Below are 26,553 nucleotides of genomic sequence, written 5' to 3'. Positions count from 1 at the left end.
ATACGCTGCGCAGCGTTTTGTTCATTTTTATTTTTTTTATTAAAATTTATTTTAAATATATACAGATAGCATCTGCAAAATGCATTCTAGACACATAATATATACTTTACCAATTACATATCTTCGTGTCAATACAGAAATAAAACTGGAAGGATTAAACTTGCATGTGCAAATCAATAAACAGGATAATAAACTCTCACTAAATCTGTCCAACTAAACTGAATAATTTTGTTTTTTTGTTAAAATTACATTTTGCACAGAAAATGAAGCAGCATTCAAGTCAAGTAAGTCTTCATACTGCAGAAGCTTGGAATACATTCACAATCTATAGGAATAAATTATTTAAATGTGTCTTCATTCACAATTATTTACATCAATACTGCAATTAGACTGAAAATTACCGTATATTAGCTTTCTTATATAGAGCTGTATTTTAAACACATACAAAAATGACATTTTTATATTCATATACATATATATATATTTGTATAACACAAATCCACAATTACTGTAGAAATAATTATACATGTCAGATACTACAGCTTTCCTTCCGTGTCCTGAAGACATTTCCATCCACTGTTGTAGTGTTTATAAAATTTCACAATTTGAGCAAAGCTAAGTATACCAATATATTAGAAAGAATTTACCTGAAAACATTAAGTAGAAAAAAAAATTGTTTATCAAAGCTTTCTATAGTTATGTTACATTTTTTCATCTTACTATTGTAATTTACTTCTTATCCAAACTTCAGTTTGGTCAATGGCACCATAGTACCTTGTACCTAATGTACCTAGCTAAGCTAGACACAGATTTTTCCAAGGCCTTTTTATAGGGCTAGAGCTTATTAGTGCTTAGTTTTGCTCAAAAAATGTCACATAAAATGCTACATTTGTTTACGTAAAAAAAGTAATATAGGTTTCTCCAGGGCTCTTTGTTCATACACCTTTGATAGAGATTATATGGCACCAATTGTCACTATATTGATCTTTCTTTGCATATTGAAGACCTCTTTATTATTCAAGTTTGAAAGAAAACTTTAATGAAAAGCACATTTAAGTGTGTCCATTTAAAACACAACAGAACTGTTTAAATTGTTGAATGTATCCTAAGATAAGTATAAAACCTAGTGAAAGCATGCATTAAAACCTGTGGCTAGAGAATTGCCTCAGTAAGGTAGTGATTTTAAACACCTGTCTAGTGGGGTTTTTTAAAGCTAACTTAAATTCTTGGGAAGTCCTAATAGCAGTACAAACATGACTCTAACATGACTGTGCTGGTATCGCAGACAAATGACGGCTCCCCAGGCCTCTGACCTTCATGAGCACTTACTGTATGTCTAAGGTGAACCAAAGTGAAAGAACACTTAAACCAAATACTTAAAGCAGAATCTTGCGTCAAATTTACAGAACAGTTTTTAGATAGACGCACCCGTTTTCTCCAGATTCTATACTTCCCACACCTGAAAACCTTGTTAATGTGAAGCAGAAGGAAAAAAAATCATACAGCAATGCCATCTCAGTTTATTTGAAAATGCCTTGGTTCCTGGAGATATGGTATTAAAATTTAGACAAACTTTGAAACCACCTGTAGAAAATAGGTGGTGAAGTTGACGCGTCAGAGCCATCTGGCTGTGAGGCTGACATACAGTATTGTCACTGAAAGAAGTCACTGGCTCAAGCTGTGATCTGTACTCTGGCACCTTGTACATGAAGAACTTTAGATGGAAGATCACTTGCCTTCAGTGCTCAACTCTCAAAGACCCTTCCTGTGTGCAGGAGGTTGCCCAGGTGCCAGAAAGAAACATGTGGAGGAAAAGAACTTGTTAAGGGGTATAGATTGTACCACAAGGCACATATCACCAATTGAAAATGTTGTTACTGCTGCTGCTTTTAAAATCAAGAGTACAGTGCAGATAAAGTTATTATGGTAAGAGATGGTCACTCACACGGGGACACAGTAGGACTGCATTTCTACTGCACTCTTATACAGGACTGTCCATTAGAAAACTTTTAGGGCATTTGTGTGTACTTTTTCTTATGCATTTCAGGAAAATATTTCAAATATACAATATCTTGCCTCTAACTATTGTTTCTGAGGTTTTCACCAGAGATGGTGTTTTGATTAACAGCTCTTTGACGTAGTCAATGTGTTGCGTATTGTGAAAAATGACACCTTCACATCCTCATACTACAAATGAGTAATGCTGCAACCTTACATTAACTACTGTTCACCCCATGGCTGCCTCCTCTTGGTCCCTAGTGTAGATTAGAGCTTTGTTTGAAATGTTGGTATCCAGGGGAAAATGTCATTGCTAGGTTCTGGAAGTTAGCAGACTCAAGGAAGTGTGGAAGTTAGGAAAAAGGCAATACCCAATCAAAACACCTAGGTAGTATTAGAGATCTTTCAACATTCAGGACAACAGATTTTGTTTAACATTTTCTTAACAAGCTGGAGAGCCCAATTATACAAAAATGAATTGAAACAGAAATGAATGAAAGAAAAAAGCTGGGATGATGTTTGGTGTGGTTAGGCTTTTTCTTTGATAATACTGCTTCCTCTATGTGCGGCGAATGGCACATTTCTGAATGTGGGGGAAAGAGTAAATGAGGCAACAAAGAACAATGCCAGAACACTGTAAAGCACTGTACACTGCACCTGTTCTACTGGGGAATTAAGATTTCCATTTCTGAAAACTATTCAACAGTAATTTGGAGTTAATTCTTAACAGATCAGTTTTCAACAAATGTTGAAATCCACCTTGCAGAAAAATAATAATCTATTTCCATAACAATGAAGTGTACAGTATAGTCTTAAATTTATGTATGTGTTTTTCTCGCTTTTAGGAGAGTTTGAATTTTTTATTTGTTAATGTAGCATACTGGCCACTGACATAAGTATGTGCACAATATAATAACTCCCCAATAGTTCAAAAAGTATCAGAGAAACGAAAAATAAAAATCCAAAGTTATGTTTAGTAAAAAGAAAGCTTGTTTCTGTTGTTTTAGAGCCTGGTATATTCCTTTCTCTAGGACAATGCAAGGTTAGTATATTGAGGTTAAACATACACTTCATTTATATAACTTTATAAAGAGGGAGGAGATGTCTTTTTAAAGGATCTTTTTATTTCCTTCTTGCACTGTTTGTGTCAGACAGGACTCGTAAACCCAAGCAGCAGCTAGAAGTCTCCATGGCACCTCTGCAGACCTGCACAGAGGATGTTCTTTCTACTTAGAGCACTGATATTCCTGTTCTTGTAGGGCTTTCTGGTTTCCTTCCCACCCTGGACTCTTTGTGACTTTATTCATAATCACGGGTGCTAAACTTTGTCTTTAATTGATCTGCTTGCTTGTTTAGGCCCATTATTTCTGCACTCTGTCCTTGATTTACAATACACCTGCCTTCAAGTAAATGAATTCCAACAGCTTCAGCTTGCAGAGCAATATAGAGTCTCTCCTCTTATTAAGAATATGCTCCCTTATTGCCGTCTTTGTGATCAGTTTAGGACAGACAGAGTGGAGTATCAAACACTCCCACAATGGAAGTTCTAAATTTCAGATAACACACATGAATAAAAGGAGCTCTGAAACTTATAATCTGGAACATAGTTGTTCATTTTAAAATCCTGTTCAACTAAGTGCTGAAATTAGGTTCAATAATATGTCTCATATAGAAAACGGTAATTAATTAGCCTGCAACTAAGACCTTGTCCTAAAAAAAAGACAGGACTCATAGGGTCATAAATAGATACACAGGTTTGGGAAGGACTAGTCTATATTATCACTGTTTCCAGGTCATTGAGGATCAGAAATTCCCTATAACTCTTGATGCACTGAAGCTCCTCAGGAGTACAAGTGACTATCACGGATGTTGAGGAATAACAATGTGGAGATGTGGCACTCTTATCCTGTAGATGGCACTGTAACACAGTCTAACTTGTGGCAAATAGGGAACTCTTATGACACTCAAAGCAGATATTCATCAACAATAAATCCATTTTTTAAATCATTTTAAATGTATATCAAAAGGCAAACCAAAAGAGGGGGTAAAATATATACATATATATTAGTATCCAAAAGGGTATTTTTAATTATTTTTAAAATCTTTTAAAAGATTTGATATCCTAGAGGGTTTCTGTGGGGCATCTATAAATTCTGTATATTTAAGAAAATAGCATAATACTTTTCTATGTCTTTCTTCATACAGCTCTCTTATACTCCTGTTTTGTAAGTTATAAGTAAATATATATTTACAAAAGGCATATACAAAGTTGAGGCAGTGCTTATGGTGAATGTAATTCCTAAACAGCTTGTGTGCTTTCGTGCTCTCAAATCTAAATGAAACCCTACTTAGAAAAAAAATACATAAAAATGTAAAAAAAAAATTAAAAGCCAAAAGAAAAAAAATTGCACCAATCCACAGCCTCAGGCTGATAGATATAACTGAATTCAATCACACCAACATTAAATTTGAAACCTTGTGTTCTTTATATCCATTTGTAACACTATTAGATATGTATCCTAATATACATTTGGCACTAGTATTTGCCATTGGTCCAGCAATTGGCAAATGTTGTTCCTAGATAAAAATGAGTTTTGATAACTTGGATATAATTTTAAATGTCCCTTCCATGTGAAAAGTAATGTTGCAATAAAAAATATTTAGGCTGTGTTCTCTCTCAAGATTACCAAGTCCACAGTTTTCTGGAAACTCTTCAGTAAAGACACAGCCCTTTCATGTTCCATGTGCAAAAAACTATGTCCGTTGGCCTGCAATGCAAGAATGAAGCACACATCAATAACTGCAGCACTGGAAAACAGATCATGCCAGCAAAGGGATTCAGGAGCAGGCCGAACTCAGCAGAGGTAAGAAGATACAATGTTGTCAAGGAGGAGAAAAAATGAAAAAGACACACAGTCAGACAGTACATGCTGTAAAGGAGAAAGGGGGAAAGAAGCTGGTTTTTAGAGGTCTTTTCCTCAGCTAACTCTGTATCTGTGGAGAGAGCAAATAAGTTTCTTTGTCTGACGGCTGTGGAGTGGGTGTCTGCTTCTAATTTCGCACATTTAAAGCAACACAAAGCCTAGACAAGCCAATAACACAGGGGAGAGCTGCACTCCCTGCATGTTATTATGGCACAGTGAGCTACAGAAGTTCCATGAAGACTGCACTGCCAGCTGTCCAGTTTGACTGCTAAGGTTGTCGTCAGGTGTCTGGACTGCAGCTTTACATGAAACTAACAGTCCTGGGAATTCAGCAGCTTCAGTAAACTTCAGATGTGTACGATACATAGCAGAAATGTAGATTTCACATAAAGGCACATTCATATCCCTTTTCATATCCATATTGAGGATATATCAATAAGTACTGTATTCTGACAAAAAAAAGTTTGGAAACAACAAATTTTGCACATAAGATCTATGAGTTGGGGGTGGTCATTATTTTTCCACACAGCCTTTCAAAATATAATGGGATACACCACCTTTTCTGCTATATGTTCATATTCTGAGCTGCTTGCAGATTGAGATTAACACTTTGAATATGTTGATTGAGAACGTTCTTGGTTCTGGATTGCTCTGTCCTTTTGAGAAGGAGGGATGTGACTGAGTGAAATGAGCAATCCAGTGCACACCTACACACCTTCTGAGTCATTTGTTGTTTCTAAACATTGATATGATAGGGAATACATGCAATTCTTCTTCTTCATGTATTTAACTATTTAGCTCAAAAGAGTTAGAAAACACAAGAACTAAATTCTTCAGCTGAAATTTGCTCCACTAAGGGTCCTGCACATGATTGCTCTCATGGTGACAACACAAAAACACAGGTGACAAAGCAGCCTGTGAGATGCAGAACAATAAGATTAGTTGTAAGACCAGGTGAATCTCTTTTATAGCTATACATTATGCAATTGCCAGATGAATCACTAAAAAAACATTTTGAAAGGCATTTATGCGGTCATTTCCCAATGTCTGTCATTTTTATCAAAGTTGTTATGGCTGTAAACCTTGACAAAGCCTGGTCTTGCAAAGATACTGTAGTTTGTGGACAGCTGCCCCAAGGAAACACTACATTTATTAAAAGCAGAACTGAAGGTGAATAACAATACAATATGGGCCCATCTAATACGACAAAGCACAACATGCACATCTGGAGAACAAAGACTGCTGCATGCAAAGCTTCTACTGGCAATGTGGTGTAAAGGACCATCTGGGAGACTTGGTAGACAATGTGTTATGATGGGAAACATGGTTACCTTTAGGATTTTATCTCCAGGTTGAAGTACGTTGGAGGCAGGTCCGTCAGGCTGTACCCTAGTAACAAAGATACCCTATAAGTCAAAAGTGATATGAGGTTAGGAACCAGATGGTAAAGATTGTTTTAGAATCTTTGCCTTTCAGTCTGGATCTTTATTGTAAAAGTGTAACTGATTGCTGCTGGTTAGCTACTGTATATTGCAGGTTGTATACTGAAAAACTAACACAAATAGGTGAGCACATTGAACAACTAGAATGTGTGCTGATACCTATGATAAAATTTAATAAACTCTGTTCCCTAGAAAGAACAACACTGTGCATAGAAAAATGAACTCAATCACATTTATAGGGAGACAGTTTCATTGTGCAATTAGTATGAGTCTTGGTATGGCACTTTTTTTATTTGCTGCTATTGTTTGATTTATGTGGCACTCTGGTATGTTTAAGTACCAAAATAAGATGAGAAATTAGCATTAGTTAAAAGTGTCTTTAATGACTCAAGTAAGCGTATTGATAGTCTCAAGGCAGAAATTATAAATGCAACAATCCTTGCAACTATTTGTGATTACACAGTAATCTAATATAAATCTTCAAGCACACCCCAGTCAATAGAAAACATTAAACAAATTTGCTTTTAAGTAATTTATATCTCAGTTTTTCTCTTATTTCATGTACAGTATTTGCTTGGAGCATGTCTTTCTAAATGGACTGTGCACAATTCTCTCTTATTCAGCGTTCAAGTTCTCTTTTCCAGCATTAACAAGTTAAGAATTTGAAGAAGGTTCTAAAATAAAGCGATACATGTTAAATGATCAGATTAGAATTAGCTTTAGAGAATATCCAGTGCCTTGCAAAAGAATTAGGAACCTTCCTATGGTATTTCAATTTGTGAAATTGCAAAATAATGCATTCACATTTTCTTAACTTAATATTTTATATAAAACTTGAAACTGACAATTTCCAAGTTCCAGTACATTTTAGGAAAAAAATTAAAGAAAAAAACAAAAGTTGATTGCAAAAGACCTGTGAACAATATTTGGTAGAAGCACCTTTGACAGCAATTATAGCACAAATGCTCTTGGTGTTACATACGCTCTCTGATGTTACATACGGATCACTTATGGACAATAGTTTTCAGGTCTTTCCACAGATTCTTAATAGGATTCAAATCAGGACTTTGAATGGAACACACAAGAACATTCACTTCATATTCTTAAACTCCTCCTGTGTAACTTTAGTCTTTTGCTTTGGATCATTGTCGCTGACTTTATGTCTCAGTTTTGGGTCCTCAGCAGGTGTTTCTCCACGATTTACCTGTAATTAGTTCTATGTTCCATGTTCCATGTCTTGATAAGCGTCGCAGTCCATGCTGATGAAAAGCACATCCACAACATAATGATGCCACCTCCATGTTTGATAGGAGGGGCAGTCCTGACTTAGTGATGCACTATGTTGGGTTTGTGTCAGATATAATGCTTTACATTCAGACCAAAATGTTTCAGTTTTGTCCTGTTTGACCTTTTGTCAGATATTTGCAAGTATCACTCAGCTGCTTTGCTGCACACCTCGTGTAGAATTTAAGATGGGTTATTTTATCATGTCAAATACATGTCCTATATGTGGAGGGAGCAGGTTATTGTTCATCCATGGACAACATGGTTTTCCCATGTTCTTCAGTTTCTTCAGTCACTGAACTGAAAGTAACTGAAAGTACTCAAAGTAGGCCTAACCAGTTTCCTCTTTGTTAGCTACTCAGTTTGGGGGAACAGCCTAATCAAGGCAGTGTCAGCATGCTGAAAGAGATATTAAAGGTCTTTGAAATGTTTTTATACCCTTCTCCTTATCCGTGCATTTACATAACTTTGACCTTGAGTTGCTTTGAGTTGGTCCATGGTCTTAATGTTTGAATCTTTGCTTGAAATTCACAAACTGAGAGAACTTACAGAGGTAGGTATATTTATTCTGATATTATATGAACCAAACTGAGGCCACTTGACTAATTATGTCACTCGTTAAGGTAATTTTGTGCACCTAAATTCATTTTGTTTTGCCACAGCAAAGGGTTTGAACTTATACAACCTTAATTTTTACATTGTTCATTCATTTTATATATTTACTTAGCACTTTTATTTTACTTTTTTACTAATATATTATTTTTTACTAATATATATTTTCTTGTGTACATAAATATTATTGCTACTTCAGTGTTGTGACAACCAGAATTACAGCAACAAAATGTGAAAACTGTGCAAAGGTGTGAATTCTTTTGCAAGGCACTATATGAATTATATTAAACAAATGGCATGTGGGAGAAATGCAATACATTATCCAAATCAAAGTACAATTGCCATACATTAAATAACTCCTTAAAAAATGCTAAATATTTCATTATGATTTCTATTTAGGTCATACATTTTGCTAAGCCAATTCTGGGAACAAACAAAACTACTTGGTAATAAACATTTTTGCAAAATTACATTATATATATATAATACCTCTTTAAAAAATCAGAATAGAAGACAGTACAGTCTACCACTACATTACATGATTTGTTAATAAATATCTAGAATAAACAGGTGAAAATTGCTAAGTAAACAGAGCTTTTTGATCCAGTGAAAGATTTAAGGAAGATTCTAAATCTGCGTAACCCAAAAACACTCTTTATGACCTCTGTGTTGTCCCATTTACATATTTTACAGAAATCGGAAGAAGTGTTTGCTACGGAGCCATGAAGTTTTACAAATCCACATTCACTATTCTTTGTAATAAAAACAAAATGAGCATGGGCATGTATGCACAAGAACAAAATTCAGTCGCAGCTTGTGCTGTTGAGGGCTGAATGAGAAGGGCTCTTGAGACAGTGGTGAACCAGTTCTGTTTCAAAGTCACCTTGCTGTGCCCCCCAGAGGCTGCTCGGCTCTCAGTCAGTGTTTTCCAGAGATATGCTCGCATAATCCTGTGCTACCAGATGGCAACACAGTAGGCTGTATGGTTCGCACACCTTTACTTTCATTCTTAAACTTTCTTTCTGTACCAGTTCTGTATTTTCCTAAAGTAGGCTGTTTAGAAACGGTCTGTGTAAATATGGAATATAGTATAATATAGCTGTGCACTAAAAGTGCTCATTGTTTCCCAGAGGATTCCAGAAAATATTCAACTCTCCTATGTAAAGAGACGGTTCTTTTGGCATTGCAATTCAGCTTGGAGTTTGTGCCTCAGAGCAGGGGTCAGATGTATTTTGTTTAGAGTTTTTAATCATATGAGATAATTATTTTTTTAATTGACCTGATTGCTTCTTTAGACTTTTGCTTGCCCTTTTGTTTACTCAGTCCTTATTTTAAAATAATATTAACTTTTTTTATATCTAGCACATTATCCAACAAATCAACTCTCAGACCTTCATGCAGTCTCTCCTTATTCTCTTCAAATTTAACAGGAGTTGTCTGTCTTATTTCTGTATAAACAGCTCTTAATATGTGATCAGTTTAAACAGGTGTGAATAGAATACTCCAGCAAAGAGCAGTTGTGGATCCACTATTTCAGGGAATATACAGTACTTAAATGCCAATTACAAATCCCATTCAGGTTTTTAAGAAAACAAAAAAGACAGCTGAAAGCACTGTTAAAAAATACATCTTGAAAAGAAAATGGAAACCAATTAGCCTGTGACCAAGAACAAACCCAGCTGATACAGGGCTTCCTCATGACTACTGTTGGGAATCTCTCACTTGGAAGAGAATTTTAATCTAGGGATCGACTGTACACTATATACTACAGTGGTTCCATGACCCTGGTCAGGGTAGAATGTTTGCAAAAAAAGCTGTTTTTTTCTGGATTCTGCATGCCAAAGATGTAATATACACAATGTAACACCCACTGAGTTCCTGTCAGATCCAAACATTCTTTAATAGCTATAAAGCATTTGAGAAGCATGTAAAGCATAAACTAGCTCCAGTACAGGTGGACAGACTATGAATCTTGTGATAATAATGAGATGCGGAATAATGGCCCTACAGCCTGTAATTTTAAACTTTTTTTTTGGTCAGGTAATAGGCAGGAAGACAAACACATATCTAAAGTGACAAGAGCACTACTATGCACTGCACAGTATCAAACATGTGGCTGGATGCACTGGAGTCTCTCTTGTAAAGGGTAGACACTAGAGACAAGGATGCTGAGGTATTGTCTCTCTCTTGTCAAGCGATCAATCAGTATAAAGCCTCTGTGACTCATATTTCCATTAGAAAACAACGGGACAGATGCAAACTCATAAACATGCCTTGATATGCCTTGTTTTGTATGTTATGGAGGATTATAGCATGTTACAAAAATAAAGTAAGGCGAAATGTTAGGGGTCCTTTGTTTTATGGACTTAAATGACATACTGATCAGCAGAGTCCCTTACAAAACCAGCTCTGTTCTAGTTCCTTTACTGTCTTGTGGGTTATTAAAAAGAAAAGCAACCCAGCAGAGAATAAACAAAACAAGAATATTCAATATTGAAAAAGGACAAAAATAGTTCTGGTACTAAAGTTTCTAATCTTAAATACAGGAGAACTAGAGTATTCCACTGGGTTATATAAGGTATACTTGCTTAAACAATTTTTGCTCACATAATAAAAACACAGAGATTTAAATTTCACACAATACCCAGTCAGAGAGAAAATGTATTTGTGTGAAGGAATAAATACCATGGTATAGAGCAGTAACAAATTACACTGAGCACACCAAGACATATTGGACCTATCCATAAAAGATTATATAAACATCAGCCTTCTCCATTAGTATCTGTGTCCAGTCCAGAATGAATCAGCAAGCCATAGTGATGTATTTGTGTCTGCTCCACTTTGTTGGTTGGTGTTTTGTAAAGGCTGCTCTTTTCTCCATCAGCCAGGACTCTGAACATTTTCTAATAATAATCCAGTAAATATTTGCATTTAGGCAGAAATAAAAGGTCAGTAAATATATAGCTGCAAATATGCTCACAGTTACTGGACACTGATGTTGATCTCCACAAACATTATCTCCATGTATCCAATGTTCCTAATATTATTATGCGTTGTAGATCTGTATGCTTTTCATCTCACAATACTTCTGACAGAGCAAAGGAAAGATTAAGCAGCATGTATCTTCATCTGAGGGAAGCATACAGAGAGGTTAGAGAGCTGCAGAGATTCTAATCACAATTCCCAGGAAAGTGCCACATACTGTATGAACAGAAAAAAATGGCACAAATTTGCTTTGCTGGCCTTGACTGTTTTGCACAGAACTTCGAGCTCAGCAGAAGGGACAGACATATTTTGATCACAGAAAAAACAGTTTCCTGCTGATTACTTTTTGTCCAGGGTCATTAAAGTGCACTGAAGCTACATGGTGCACAGTATTCCACACTGAACAAAGGCTAGAGCTGTTTCATTCCAAAGCATTTAAGGCAAACATTCAGATTAAACAAGTGAAAGCAGTAAACAGAAAAGGTTCAAGGTTAATCAAAAAATTGATATAATGAGATCAAATGTAGAATGTTATTTGCTGCAGTCTTTCTTTGTAAACTTGTATTTAATCAATACTCGTCAATTTACATATAATTTAACTTTTTTGTAAACCTCTGACGTGTCATTATACAGTATACAGTATTTATATTAAAACTTCAGAACTTCTGAAGCTACTTCTTGCTTCCAATTAGTGATGGTTAGTAGCCAATCCTCTTGATTTTACATATAAATCCCTTGTACTAGCACAAAGGTAGATGAAGACCATGTGGGTTTTCTTCTGAAATATGCTACTATCAGAGCCATCTGCCACATTTAACATTTAAGTCACACAGCACCTACTGTACATTACAGTCTGTATTGACTGAAGGGTTGATGCAGATGACACTGCATAGCAATACAGACTCTTGTTGTTGAGGGCCGTCAAGTAGAGAAGACTCTTACGGAATTGTAAAAAAGAGCTAGTCAGTTCTAATTGTTCATGCCTTTAAAAACGTTTTAATTTTTTTAGATACATTCGTGCCTCTAAAATACGTAAGCAGTATTCATCAGATAAGAGAAGATCTAAAACCACAAGGTTTTCAGAGATTCCCTCCAGAGATCTGGATACTTTTTAAATGACTATTTAAACATACATAAAAAACTAAAAACACATACATACAAGTTCCTTTAAAAGTCAAATATATCAAGATAACTGCACACCATAGCAATAAAAGTTGGCATACATGTACATACAAATAGGTCAATAACGATAGCCTCTGGACGTCAGTAATATCGCCAGTACCCACTAGATTACATACTCTGGGAATTTATCCATCTTAATTAACTCATGAAGCACAGAGATCAATCATAAACTCTGGATGTATTTATTTAATACATGTATGGGAGATAAAATAAGAAACACTTCAGAAAATTTTTCTTTCCTCAAATTTGCTACACAAGCAAAAAGGATTTAGCTTTGCTTGTATCTACCTTTTGATAACAGAAACATCATTTTCTGCTTAATTCATTAGAAAGAGAATTACTGCTCACCATATAAAGGGCATTGTATGTCTTTCTGTGAGCAACATCATAAATTCTGAAGACTCTCGTGGTATCAGCACAAACGCCTGTCTGCCTTGAGTTAAGAACATGAATTAGCCTCATCTAAGGAATGATTAGTTTTGCGAATTCTAATTAGGAAATTTGTGATCTGTCCTCCGTTTGTCAGATGATGGGTGATCATGTTGTACATGTCTACATTTTGCTTTTAATAATGGATGAGATGAATGATCCTGGGGCCTGATCCCTCAATCCTGGGGCCTCTTTTTAGTAAGAATGTCAAAAGACTTCTAAATATTAATTAGCAGCTATACTGTAGCTTAAAAGGAATGAAAATGTAAAAGGATTTGAAATTATTCTTTATTTTCTACTGCTTGGTAATACACATGTATTCAGAATAGAAGTGTAACAGAATGCAATAGAATAAACACTGTTACAAGTGACATCTCTCCCCTCTAATAACCACTAAATATGGTTAATTACCTGGTCCAGGAGGAGAGCCTTTTTCTGAGAGGGTCCTTGTTTGCCGAACAGTCTGAGCACCAGCTGGGGAGTGCATCTGTTACATATAAGGTAAATTCTTTCTCTACTTGCATAACTTTTGTTACTGTGGCTTGTATTAAATCAGAATGTCCACCCACCCTGTGCTGCCTGGATTGTAAACATTGTCTTGTATATGAACTCATGAAAAAAAAATTTGATTTCTCCCCATGCAAAAAGAATTTCCTGCTGTTAGGAAATAGTAGATACATAGCTTTAATAGTAGAAATTTAATGGTAATTTCTCTATTAAAGTAGCACTTTTGTTTAAGGTAATACTGATTGTGTGTATGGATTAATCCACAATGGACAGTAATTGGTGGCCTTTGTGATCCATAGACAGTTGAAAGCTCTGTCTTTTTCTGGGTCTGAAAATCTGTAATGTAAAATGTGAAAGTTATTTAAATTTTTAGTTTTAAGGTCTTCTGAGTCTGCATGTGGGGATCTCCCCTTGAACGCCAATAGGGACTGAATCAATAGAAAATGTATACAGACCGACTCTCATTAGTAAAGGCAAAATTTCTTTTTTTATTTTGCAAATGAGTCCAACTGAAATTTTTTTTGGGAACCTATTCAACAATATTTTCTTCATTTGCAACTACGTTTGAATCCTTTAATTGGGAAGACCATTCACATTCTTCTATGGCTGTTAACATGCCTTGTGGCTTACTTCAGACAAAGTTAAGTTTCACTTTTACAGAACTATATATTTCACTATTTATTTAGGATAGAATCAAGACACAGCCACTAAGCCAAGGTGTAGGATTTGGAAAATGTATCTTAATTATACCGAAGACAGGTTTACAGTGATTCAGGTCCATAGATAGGTAACCTGTTGTACATGTACTGTAGGTACAGTACTACATTCTGCCATTACAGTAATTTGAGCCTCCCAAAAAATCAACTACTGATTAACTTGCTTATTAACTTGCTTATTAACAGGTGCTGATGATCACTTTTATAATTAAGGCTGGAACAAAAATATTAAATAAAATAGAAGTGCCAAGCCTGACTACCTTCTCTCGATATATTATTAATATATAATTTGTGCTACCTTCACGCTACTCAGTACACTTATAAACAATAAATGTATACACTTCGACTTTTCAACTTCTTTTTCAGCTTCTGCAGGGTTCTTCATAGTTTAATGGATACAATCCTTGCAGTTTGTTCTCATCTGCAGTTTACCAGCAATACCAGAATCTATATCATTGACCGAAATCAGGAAGAGCACTGGTCCTTATTACTAAAGTCCTTCTGAATATCTAAATATCTGATATACCATAAACTCTTTTACACCCAAAGAACTCCAGTAAGCTACTTAATAAGAACTACATTTTCTAGGTCTGTTTTGACTATCCCTTATAACATAATTGTTATATATATGATTCCTTACATATACAGTAATATGAGTAAGACTTATTGGTTTGTACTTACTCGGTTTAGTTCTGCCATTTTTTATGGCCTTACAATAGCAATCTGTGAGTCAGTGGGTATTGCACCTGGATATTGGAAATGCTTGTTATTCTTAATGGTCTTTGAATAATGTCTTTTACTTAATTGTAATTGTAAAAATACTGCCAGGTATTTGTTTATCTAGAGTGTCTAGAACCTGTAACTGCTTCTTCTATGCTAATATAATTCAATGTAGGACTAGGATATGTGTTTCCTTAGCTTGAAGCATGTTGTCAATTGTTTCTTTGGCGAACACTTGAGTGTGAAATGTTATCTTCAAGTGTATCTTTTACTGTTGCCTTTAATTTTCCACAGATTCCATATCGTATCCAGTGACACTTCTCTTAAGCTGGGTCTCATTATTTCATGGTCGCCTTTGCTGAAATTGCAAACCTTTGTGTTGGAATCTACCTATTCAGTTTCAAAACATTCTTAAAAGTACTGTACACCATATTATAATCACATTTTTTAAAGAGTTCTTTTCACCCCTGCTTCCTCAATCCATCATGATTGTAAAGACTAGATCAATTAAGGCATTTCCACTACTAGGTGGTCTAACAAACTAGAGGAAGAAAACCTTAATTTACCTATAAATTACATTTATTTATGTTTACAATTTTTATTTCAGATCCTGACATCCCAATCATTTATTTCCAATATAATGAGGAAAGGTAAAATGTGCCCTGAAAAACCCTTTATGCATGCATTCCCTCTTTCATTATTTAAACCTGCATTATAATTTAAAGTTGGAGCATTTGCAGCATACTCTTAAATCTATACATTTGAATGTTTCTAAATCTGCCCTAAGAGATTCTGAGATACTTTATTTATCCACAATATATTCCAGTACTCTATCAATAGACTTCAAAACAGACCATGAGAACATCAGTACCAGGCTGTTTCTATTGGCTGAAACAAAAGAGAAAGAGCACCTCAAAGCACAAATGAGTAGAAATTAACATTATTCCACAACAAGTAATGAATTGGTTTAAAAACTGTGCTGGAGGATAAGTGAAAGAAAGCAATAATTTCTTTTACATTTGTAGATCATTGTTATTATTTACTTAGCTAATGCCCTTATCAAGGGTAATTTACTTTACATAAATAGTACATAATGTTCTTCTGCACAATTAAACGATCAGATTTTCTTATGTAACAGTTACTCAGAAACATTATACAGATAAACTATTGTGTAGGTGAAGATGGCCCTGAAAGAGTAATGGAGCCTGAGCAGTTAATGATATCTATATGTGTTGAACACACAAGCACGAATGGGTATAGATCATAATCTGCCCTTATAGTACCCACACAAACAGGACTGTTATAATGATTATCATTTAAAGCCAGACTTTACTCTACAAGGTGGGCAGTGAAAAAGATGGAAAATTCTATCTTTACAATGATCTTTGCAATGACGAGGAACAATGAAAGTAGCTGGATATGGCCACTGAATCTAATTTGTAGTCCTGGGTTTTAAGAAATCTGCAAAAATGTCTTTGTAATTCTTAGGGTATCATTGCTTTTCGATTTGACATGCAAAGTTATATCAGTAATCCTGTAACATTTTCAGAGGAAATACTGCTATTACCTTCTGGAAATGTGACTGTGACTTAAGGGGATGATAAGAATTTGAGAAAGCGCATTATTGTTTATTGTTGGATTTATTACACCACAAACTAAGAAAAACAAAATGTCTCTTTGTCTTTCAATTAACTGTATTACCACTGTGTTTCACTACTGTAAGAAGCAATAGTAGGTCCAGTAGACTGTGATACCTTATAATGATTTAATGCCCATGCATTCAGTTCTTTATTTTTATTGAAATAAAAATGGGCATGGCAACACATTTCTGTAGGTCATTTCAGCCAAGAACAATAGAGTTGCATTGAAAACACATTGTGCTGACGATGTGCAGTACTGTAGGTTTTTCAAGAGCTGTTTCCATAGTTACTCTTCAGTATGACTGAGTTATCCTATTTTCCAAAATGTTCAGCAATAAATTGGGTGCAATACACTTTAACCAGGCAGGAATATAAAAACAATGATTCCAGGGAAAAAAGAAAGAACAAGAGTTAAAAGCACATCAGTGGCAAACACTGTTTAAAAAGCGATATCCATTGTTCCTCCCTGAAAGAGGCAGAAGAAACCATTAATCTTACCATATCTGACGGTTTGAAGGGGTTTCCCTGCCCACTGATTCCTCCTGAGATGCTAAAACCAAGGCCAGGGTTCTTTTCTATCCGCACACAAAACTGCAACAAAGAAACAACAGCTTTATAACAAACAAATTACAAAATACACATTTAAACGGGTAACCTTTTATAGAAAGTGACTCCGCAAGATAATTTAAACAACAAATAATTACAGAATCCTTCATTGCAGACTTCTGCATAAAGCATAAAGCATAAAGATGATAAAATAAGGAATTCATATATGCCTATACAAGACAATGGCACCCGATGGTGAACACGTTTCGACAACCCAGTGTAGCAGACAGACAAAGGGTTTCAGGGGAATATCTGAAGATGAAGGACAGTGCCTTATAAATGCGTTCACACCTCTACAAAGTGTCTATATTTTGTTTCTGTCTCAGCTTGCAATCATGAGACTTTCAAATAGGGCTTTACATTCAAAATCTACAAACAACACTCCTTATTTTCAAAACTAAAATGGTGATAGCATGTAAATAAATTAATTCTCTTAAAAAGTTAGAAGATTCTCAGTTGGATAAAAATATGTTTTCTTGTTATGGCAACCCTTAATTAGATTAAATAAAAAAGAATGGTTTAAAAGTTTACAAAATTAGTAGAGGCCCATGTGCATGAATCTTGCTTTGTTATGTTGGTATGTTCCCTTAGACAGATCTTAAATTACAAGCCACAACTCAGTCATACCATGAAGACCAAGGAGCTTTCAAAATAAATAAGGGATGAAGTTGTGAAGAGAAGGTCATGAGAAGGTTGCTTATCCTTTTGAGTCCTTTATAAATTATTTCTACATCCACAATTAAGAAGAGGTGACTGTGCCAGACACAAGCACATCGTTCAATCAGCTTCATCCTTGCTCTCAACCATGATCATGATAATATAATATTATGGGGCTGCTGTTCATCAAGCAGGGACTGGGCAGCTTGTCAGGATTGATGGGGAAAATGGATGGTGTGAAATACAGGCATATGCTAGAAAAAAAGTCTTCTTAAATCATCCACAGATCTAAAACTGGGTCAACAATTCACATTTCAATGGGACAATGACCCAAAGCACAAGCTAATCTGACAAAAAGGCAATGAATGTCTTGTATAGATCAGTCAAAACCAAAGTCCTGACTTGACTCCAACAGAAAATTGTATTGACTTGAAGCATTTGAAAATCATTCATAAAAGGAATAGTTTTGCCAAGAAAAATCAACAAAATCACTCCATCACTGTGCAAAGCTATAGATACCCATCCAGAAATACAGTTAACAGCAGTGATTGCTGTCAAAGATTCTTTGACCCAGTACTGATTTAGGGGGTATGAATACATATTGTAAGAGGACAGTAGGCTCATGCAAAATTGTTGTCATTGTTTCAACCACATTCCTCATAAAGTCATGAGGAATGAGCTGCTGCCCCCCGTCACCTGATCAGTTGCTGGAACAGAATTGATCAGGTGACACTTTGAATACCAGGAAGCAGAGGCTTTCTGGGTCAATTATACCTGCTCTCTTGAGGACAGAAGGCAGATCCTTCATAGGGCAAAATCATCAGAAGAAAGTGAGATGGAAGCAACTGACTGAGGGATTAAAGGAACCTGTTAATTTGTACTGTATGTTTATCAAAGTGCTTTTTGTGAAACTCTCAGATAGAGATGGAGAAGAACACTCATTGAGAGATTGTGTATTTTTTTAAAGCCAGAAAGCAGCTTAGCTACTTAATAGGGAAGTGAGGGATTTGAAGAGGTCTAGTTAGATTTAATGTTTGTTTAATTTCTCTGCACTAAAAATAAAGGGGCACTAGTTTGTACTTTATGGCTGCTTTAGTGTGTTTCTTTTCCTGGGGTTGCCTATTTTAAAGATCTCATTAAGGCATGCCCAGCTTGGGTGTCACAATTTGCAATTCATAAATAGTACTTCTTATACTCTACCTCCTTTTCTTATTTTGCTGACATTCAACCTTCACATATAACAGTGTTTCGTTTGATTATTACAGTTTTGAATAAAAAAGCTCATTTGAAAAAAAATCTATACAGTACTTATACTGTAGTTTATCAAAGTGTGATATTACTGGCAGAAAGTGAATACTTTTGCAAGTTCCTGTTTACAATGAATGGGTTAATTACTCGGGTAGAAAAACCAAGCATTGTGAAAACTTCAAAAGAAATCATGAAATGTAGCAAAGTTTCACTTCAACCCTGCATCTCTGACATGACAGGGGAAGATTACACTGAGACGATAAGATATTTCTGACAGTGATAATTGCAAGAATGGTTGCAAGGAAACCACTCAAATGCATAATTTTACTTTCCACTTGAAAAATTGATTTTATAGGGAACTCTTGTCTAAACATATTACAATCTGAAAATATTTTCACAGGTGGAGTCTGGACTGGGTTCAAATCCCAGGTGGAGACACTGATGCTGTGCCCTTGTGCAAGGTACTTTACCAGATTGTGCCAAATAAATTAATTAATAATAAAACAGAGAACAAATAATTGAAAGAAATATATCTGGTCACAAGAGGAGTATAAAAGGGAATACATTTGGACCTGGGTGTCTGGTCACAGGAGAAGTATAACAGGGAAAAGAGTTGGAGCAGGGTATCTGGTCACAGGAGGAGTATAACAGTGAAAAGAGTTGGAGCAGGGTATCTGGTCACAGGAGGAGTATAACAAGGAATTAAGTTGGGCCAGGGTATCTGGTCACAGGAGGAGTATAACAGGGAATAAAGTTGGGGCTAGGGTATCTGGTCACAGGAGGAGTATAACAGGGAATAAAGTTGGGGTAGGGTATCTGGTCATAGGAGGAGTATAACAGGGAATAAAGTTGGGGTAGGGTATCTGGTCACAAGAAGAGTATAACAGGGAATACCGTTGGGGCAGGGTATCTGGTCACAAGAGGAGTATAACAGGGAATACTGTTGGGGCAGGGTATGATTGGGAATACACCCGGGGAGATAAAAGAACCCAACCTGCTCTTGATATCCATCCATACTCTTCTGCCCTTTGGTCTGTATGAGGCAGCGCCCACTCGGTGGGCCGCGTGGGCTGGTAGTGGAGATGGGCACTGGCAGCGGTGACTGGTACTGCTGGATGGAGATCTTGTTGATGGCCCCCTCGTACTGCTGATCCCTGGCAGCGCGGTGTGGGGGGGTCGCAGTGGATGAGGTCACGATCATGGTCTGCGTTTGGAGGGGATGGCTACCTGCCTGTGGGTAATTCAACCCGTTAGGCAAAGAGTCAGGGAGCTGAAAAGATGCAAAGTTATATCTTACACAGACGACTAACAGACATCAAACAAATGTGAGGTGATGTGTTTGTGTGGCATGCAAACATGAGCTTCACAGATTTCTCTTTAGTTCATTTTGCCTATCCCAGGCTGGGACTAAAGATAGGCAATGATTCATCAACCAAAAACCAGATTTATTTTTGCGTTTTTTATTCAAGTGACAAGTTGTGCCAACCTGATAGTACTAATGTATTTAAATAGTGTGAACTTGTATCCTTGATATTTACTGTAGCTGTACCTGGGCAGTTTTCATAATCTTAGCTGTGGCTTCTTTTAAATGCCATGACACAGTCTATCAGTGTGAATTTCTCACATTCATTTTTTTTTGCTTAACCCACAGCTGAAAAGAAGGGCTGCTTATCTGATAGCTCTGAGATGCTGAGATGGAAACCCATAGAGAAATGACATCATCACTGAAACTCTGACAGGATGGGGTTGCCATGGAGACCAAACATCATGAAACACATACATCTTTAGAATTAATAAGGAGGATCAGCAGTTATGCCTGAGATGTAACAACAATAACAGGACATTTAAAGACTACAACTGAAAAAATACAAAACATTCAACTAGTACCAGCTTAAAGAACAAAAACACATTTTGAAAGGATTCTTGCCCTCTACACAACACAGGAAGTAAAGAAAATCATAAGCTATAAGAATTTAAAAATGCCATGTTTTATCTTCCAGAACACAGAAGAATAATTGAAATTCCATTTTGCTTCTTTCCAACAGTATGGTGCAATTCTTTTACTCTTAACTGCATCATAGGGGCTCGTTATGTTCTTTAGTCTGGCAGGAGTGAAACAACAAACGAAAGCAACATTCACGACAAATATATTTTCCAATTTGAGTCCATACTAAGCAGTTTTTTTCTTAATCCTATCTGTGTTACATACATTAATAATTTACATAATTTCTGCATTTTATCGCTTTTATTAAAGCTATATATATATAAAAAGAAAACTTCCAGATGAAAGAATACAATTTTTTTCTTCCAGTTTTCCAGTTCAAGTTCACATTCAAAAATCTGCAATGCAGACATTTAGGAAATGTCACATTAATTGGACAGAAAAAAAAAATAACTGGATAGCCAATACAACAGACTAGTAAGTTGTATTATTAAAATGCATTTTAAAATACAATAATTGCACTGTAACAAGGTAGTAAAATGTAACAGAAAAATGCAGTGAAAACCAATACCTTAACTTACTGTAACAAGGTATTAGTCACCATGGTGGATGAGTGTTTTTAGAGAGCACAAAGCAATTTACTTGGTGGGTGTTTACTGTAGGTGTCTCTCAGGAAGTTACCAATGAGTCATTTGTCTAAAACAAAGACAACATCTTGACCCTGTGACAAGGCCTCGATCCTTTCTCATAACAGAGAAAGGAAAACCTGACGTGATTTCACATGCTATAGTTAAAGTGTAGTGTATTTATTCTAGGGTATGAAAAAAACAACTACTAGAAAAATACACTAGCCTAATAATATCTCTTTCCAATGCATACATCATGAAATGTACAGTAGTAGAGCTGCACAAAATTACTATTTATTAATACTGCTTTCTTTTTTTTTGCAATGTTTCAGAATTAGACTTAACTGGTCAGATTGCACTTGCAACTGCAGAATGGATGTACTGTAAGAGTTTGTGTTAGTTCTTATCTAGAAAACATGGGATACCACAAAACAGACAAACAAAAAGATAGAAGATATAGTGATAATGCAGCATTTATACCTGGTGTTACACATGCTATTATTAGATTATTGTGAATATCGCATTTGGTTCTGATCATCAAATTATCAACAGAACATTGCTGCAGTTGAATCAATTGAGAGAATAACTAACAGGTTAATTCCTAACTCTAAGGAAATATAATAAACAAAATAAAGGGAATTTATCTTGTGAATCCTTGATATGTGGTCAACAAAAGCCTACTTCAGAAACAGTAGTGAAACAAAGACCCATTTCCTACAGTGGAAATTAAGAAATTACAAGAGAGTACAGTATGTAGCACACTATCCAGTTGTGTTGCTGTTTGTTTATCATATGTAAAAGAGTTTATAACAACTTAATTTTCTGAAAGAGAGTGGGTGCAGACTGAAACACAATCTTCAAACATCAGTTGAGAAACATGCCAGCAGCTACATAGATTTACACGATGCACATTTGGTTGCAATCATAATGGTCCTTCTGATGCTCAGATAGATTTAAAAATATTCCTAGAGCAAATGCATTCTGATGCAACTGATGTATTTCTTTATGGTACAACCAGGTACAAATACATTCAGACAGTCACATACTTAAAATACTGTACCTGCATTCAACAGAGAATTATGGAAAGGACAAATATTTAATATTCATTATGTCAGTGATTCTCTCATTTTAGAGGTTATATATCATTCCCTGGATACTAGCAACAAATAATATTAAAAGATAATGCCTTAAAAGTTGATCACATGTTTATTGCATGTTCATGTTGCATCATCAAAGGAAGTGTACAGTGGAATACAGTAAAAAGTTATTGTCTTAGTGAGTTTTCTAAACTGAAATAAGCACTGTTTGGAGCAAGAACCATCAAAGATAATGTGCCTGTGGGTGATAATTAATGAAGTGAAACCACAGTTTTTTAGTGTTTTTTGTGAGTGTGAATTTTACACTGCTTCCACAAGGTGACAGATTGAGGGCACTTAATCCAAGTTTCAGATTGCAAAAGTATACATGTAGCAAGGCATTGGCTCTTTCTCATAACAGATGCAGATAGCACAACTTCATCACTCTCAGCCTGAATCTGGACTGTAAAAACACAGTCCCTTCAAGACAATGTGAGTCACATATTAACTAAGGAAAAAGAATTCTAACCGTGTACTGTAAGAGCATCTTCATGTTTTCACACTGTGAGCCTCACAGCACCAACAGCTGACTAGGCATCAGACTGAAGACAGACACAGCTCTTACTGGGAGCTTAAGTATCTATCAAGCAGCAAGAAGTCCATAGGGTTTAATGTTGCTTGGCAAGGCTAGGATATTCCAGCCAACTTCTTGCTTGGCCAATGGGGGAAACCTGGTCAGAGTCAGCTAATAATATAATTGAGTGCCAAAACAACAAATTGCACAACAGGACCCAGCCTGTCTTCATAACATTGACCTCTACCTTAATTTAGAATAAAAATTATTTAGGAGGTACAGTGTGCTTTAAACACTACTAATTTATTTTAAAAATCCTTTGAGCAATGTACTGTAGCACATGCAAATAATGTTATTTTATTCTGTTTAATTTTAACAGTTATCATTATCAATTTTATGTGTGTATGGCCAAAGAATAACAGGAGCGTTTTTTAGTGATTTATTAATATATACACATCCAAAATCCTAACTTGTATATTGCTTATAGTCAAGCTTCATAATGATGCCTAATTTTTACACGTGGGTCAATTGTTCTCATCAACACCGCCTGGTTAGTCAGCTAATGACAAAGACAGTCCCCAGCAGCAGAGCAGCTCAGAAGGCCAACAGTAATCACTTGGAGAATGTTGGAATAGTTTAATACATGTCTCTGTTATTAATTTACAGATTAACTGTCTGTGCAAAATAGGAAAGTGAGAAATTCAGCCAGACCATTGGAAGCAATTTCCTGGTTAGACTGTGAACTACATGTTAAATACTGCAACTAAAAGTCCTGTATACAGTATCTCCTTACAATAACCTTCTTCTTCATCATCCTTACATTTAGTGAAATGTTAAAAATTTGCTGATGCAGAATGCTTTCCTTGAGAGATTGCTGTCAGATCTATCCTTTGCTTTACAAGGCTGTTGTGCTTTACTACCCAACGTCTCCTACATTTTGTACAAGAGCAGTTTGTTTTCCAATAAAAAGAACATATTGTTTACTTTTATGGGAAAAAAGAGAAAAAAGTGGGCCTTTCTTTCTGGATTGCATATTGTTATTGTATTGTAATTATAATTACAATAACAACATCCAGGAATGAAATGTACTGAAAAATGTTTGCTGAGTGTTTTGTCATAGCAAACTGGGCTTAACCCTCCTGGCTGAGAGCCATCATCCTGGCCAAAGGATGAGAAGACTGGGACCCCCGATCAGATGGAGTAGTGCACAGGTGGAGATGGGGTAAAGAAGGGATTCAATAAATGAATGTGAAGGAGAAAGGGTTCATGTAAGGGACTTATAGCCTTTTTAATTTAGGAAATAATTTCAAGAATGATTGCGAGTTAGGGCTGCTGAGGAGAATTGAACTTGATGGCTCAACCCTCCCAAACTTGCAGTGTGAACTCCATTTAATGTTCTGAACATACCCCATGCTGACTCATAACCAACTCTAATCATATATGCATGGAATAAAATCCTATCATTCACTCTTCTAGGCTTTAGAAAGTTCTGTTTAGTTTTAACTCCACCTTTAAACTACTTCATTCATTTATATTTTTACCAAAACCATTCAGCTTTATGTGAGTTCTCAGTTAAACACTTAACTGAGTGGTTATAATCCATTTTATCATGTTATTTTTTTTAGTTAATGTGCTAAGTGCTTTTGTACTTTTGGAAAGGAAAGGTACAATGCTTATGCTTTTTAACATATTATTAAATGTGTATCAATATGGTAGATACAGTATACAGTGGTGTGAAAAAGTGTTTGCCCCCTTCCTGATTTCTTATTTTTTTGTTTGTCACACTGAAATGTTTCAGATCATCAAACAAATTGAAATATTAGACAAAGATAACACAAGTAAACACAAAATGCAGTTTTTAAATGAAGGTTTTTATTATTAAGGGAAAAAAAATCCAAACCTACATGGCCCTGTGTGAAAAAGTGATTGCCCCCCCTGTTAAAACATAAATCAACTGTGGTTTATCACATCTTTGGAAAGCTGAGTTCAATTTCTCTAGCCACACCCAGGCCTGATTACTGCCACACCTGTTCTCAATCAAGAAATCACTTAAACAGGACCTGCCTGACAAAGTGAAGTAGACCAAAAGATCCTCAAAAGCTAGACATCATGCTGCGATCCAAAGAAATTCAGGAACAAATGAGAAACAGAGTAATTGAGATTTATCAGTCTGGAAAAGGTTATAAAGCCATTTCTAAAGCTTTGGGACTCCAGCGAACCACAGTGAGAGCCATTATCCACAAATGGCGAAAACATGGAACAGTGGTGAACCTTCCCAGGAGTGGCCGGCCGACCAAAATTACCCCAAGAGCGCAGCAACAACTCATCCAAGAGGTCACAAAAAACCCCACAACAACATCCAAAGAACTGCAGGCTTCACTTGCCTCAGTTAAGGTCAGTGTTCATGACTCCACCATAAGTAAGAGACTGGGCAAAAATGGCCTGCATGGCAGAGTTCCAAGACGAAAACCACTGCTGAGCAAAAAGAACATAAAGGCTCGTCTCAGTTTTGCCAGAAAACATCTTGATGATCCCCAAGACTTTTGGGAAAATACTCTGTGGACTGACGAGACAAAAGTTGAACTTTTTGGAAGGTGTGTGTCCCATTACATCTGGCGTAAAAGTAACACAGCATTTCAGAAAAGGAACATCATACCAACAGTAAAATATGGTGGTGGTAGTGTGATGGTCTGGGGCTGTTTTGCTGCTTCAGGACCTGGAAGACTTGCTGGGGTTAATGGAACCATGAATTCTGCTGTCTACCAAAAAATCCTGAAGGAGAATGTCAGGCCATCTGTTCGTGACCTCAAGCTGAAGCGCACTTGGGTTCTGCAGCAGGACAATGATCCAAAACACACCAGCAAGTCCACCTCTGAATGGCTTAAGAAAAACAAAATGAAGACTTTGGAGTGGCCTAGTCAAAGTCCTGACCTCAATCCGATTGAGATGTTGTGGCATGACCTTAAAAAAGCGGTTAAGGCTTGAAAACCCTCCAATGTGGCTGAATTACAACAATTCTGCAAAGATGAGTGGGCCAAAATTCCTCCACAGCGCTGTAAAAGACTCATTGCCAGTTATTGCAAACGCTTGATTGCAGTTGTTGCTGCTAAGGGTGGCCCAACCAGTTATTAGGTCTAGGGGGCAATCACTTTTTCACACAGGGCCATGTAGGTTTGGATTTTTTTTCCCTTAATAATAAAAGCCTTCATTTAAAAACTGCATTTTGTGTTTACTTGTGTTATCTTTGTTCTGAAACATTTCAGTGTGACAAACATGCAAAAAAATAAGAAATCAGGAAGGGGGCAAACACTTTTTCACACCACTGTATATTAATACTAATGTGGCGTGTGCTGCTTTGTGTTTTCACCAGCTCAAGGTCCTCACA

At 36.1% G+C, this 26,553-nt stretch overlaps 1 protein-coding gene across 1 annotated transcript in view; it reads right to left on the bottom strand.

The window, feature by feature from the left end:
* Positions 1–3,897: 3,897 nt before the first annotated feature.
* The window catches only part of lrrc7 (leucine rich repeat containing 7), a 97,233-nt gene continuing 74,577 nt past the window's right edge, over positions 3,898–26,553 (bottom strand). The window contains exons 24-27 of the mRNA XM_088928155.1: positions 19,945–20,220; positions 16,938–17,030; positions 6,254–6,328; positions 3,898–4,766 (exon numbers count right to left, since the gene is read on the bottom strand). Of these exons, the coding sequence (XP_088784281.1) occupies positions 4,659–4,766; positions 6,254–6,328; positions 16,938–17,030; positions 19,945–20,220 (552 nt within the window). The 3' untranslated portion in view covers positions 3,898–4,658. The remainder of the gene's footprint in view (positions 4,767–6,253; positions 6,329–16,937; positions 17,031–19,944; positions 20,221–26,553) is intronic.

This window comes from Atractosteus spatula, chromosome 11, assembly GCF_055471065.1.
Source record: "Atractosteus spatula isolate fAtrSpa1 chromosome 11, fAtrSpa1.hap1, whole genome shotgun sequence".
Classification (NCBI taxonomy): Eukaryota; Metazoa; Chordata; class Actinopteri; order Semionotiformes; family Lepisosteidae; genus Atractosteus; species Atractosteus spatula.
The sequence above is the reverse complement of the archived record's forward strand: the minus strand, read 5'-3'. Positions and strand labels throughout refer to the sequence as shown.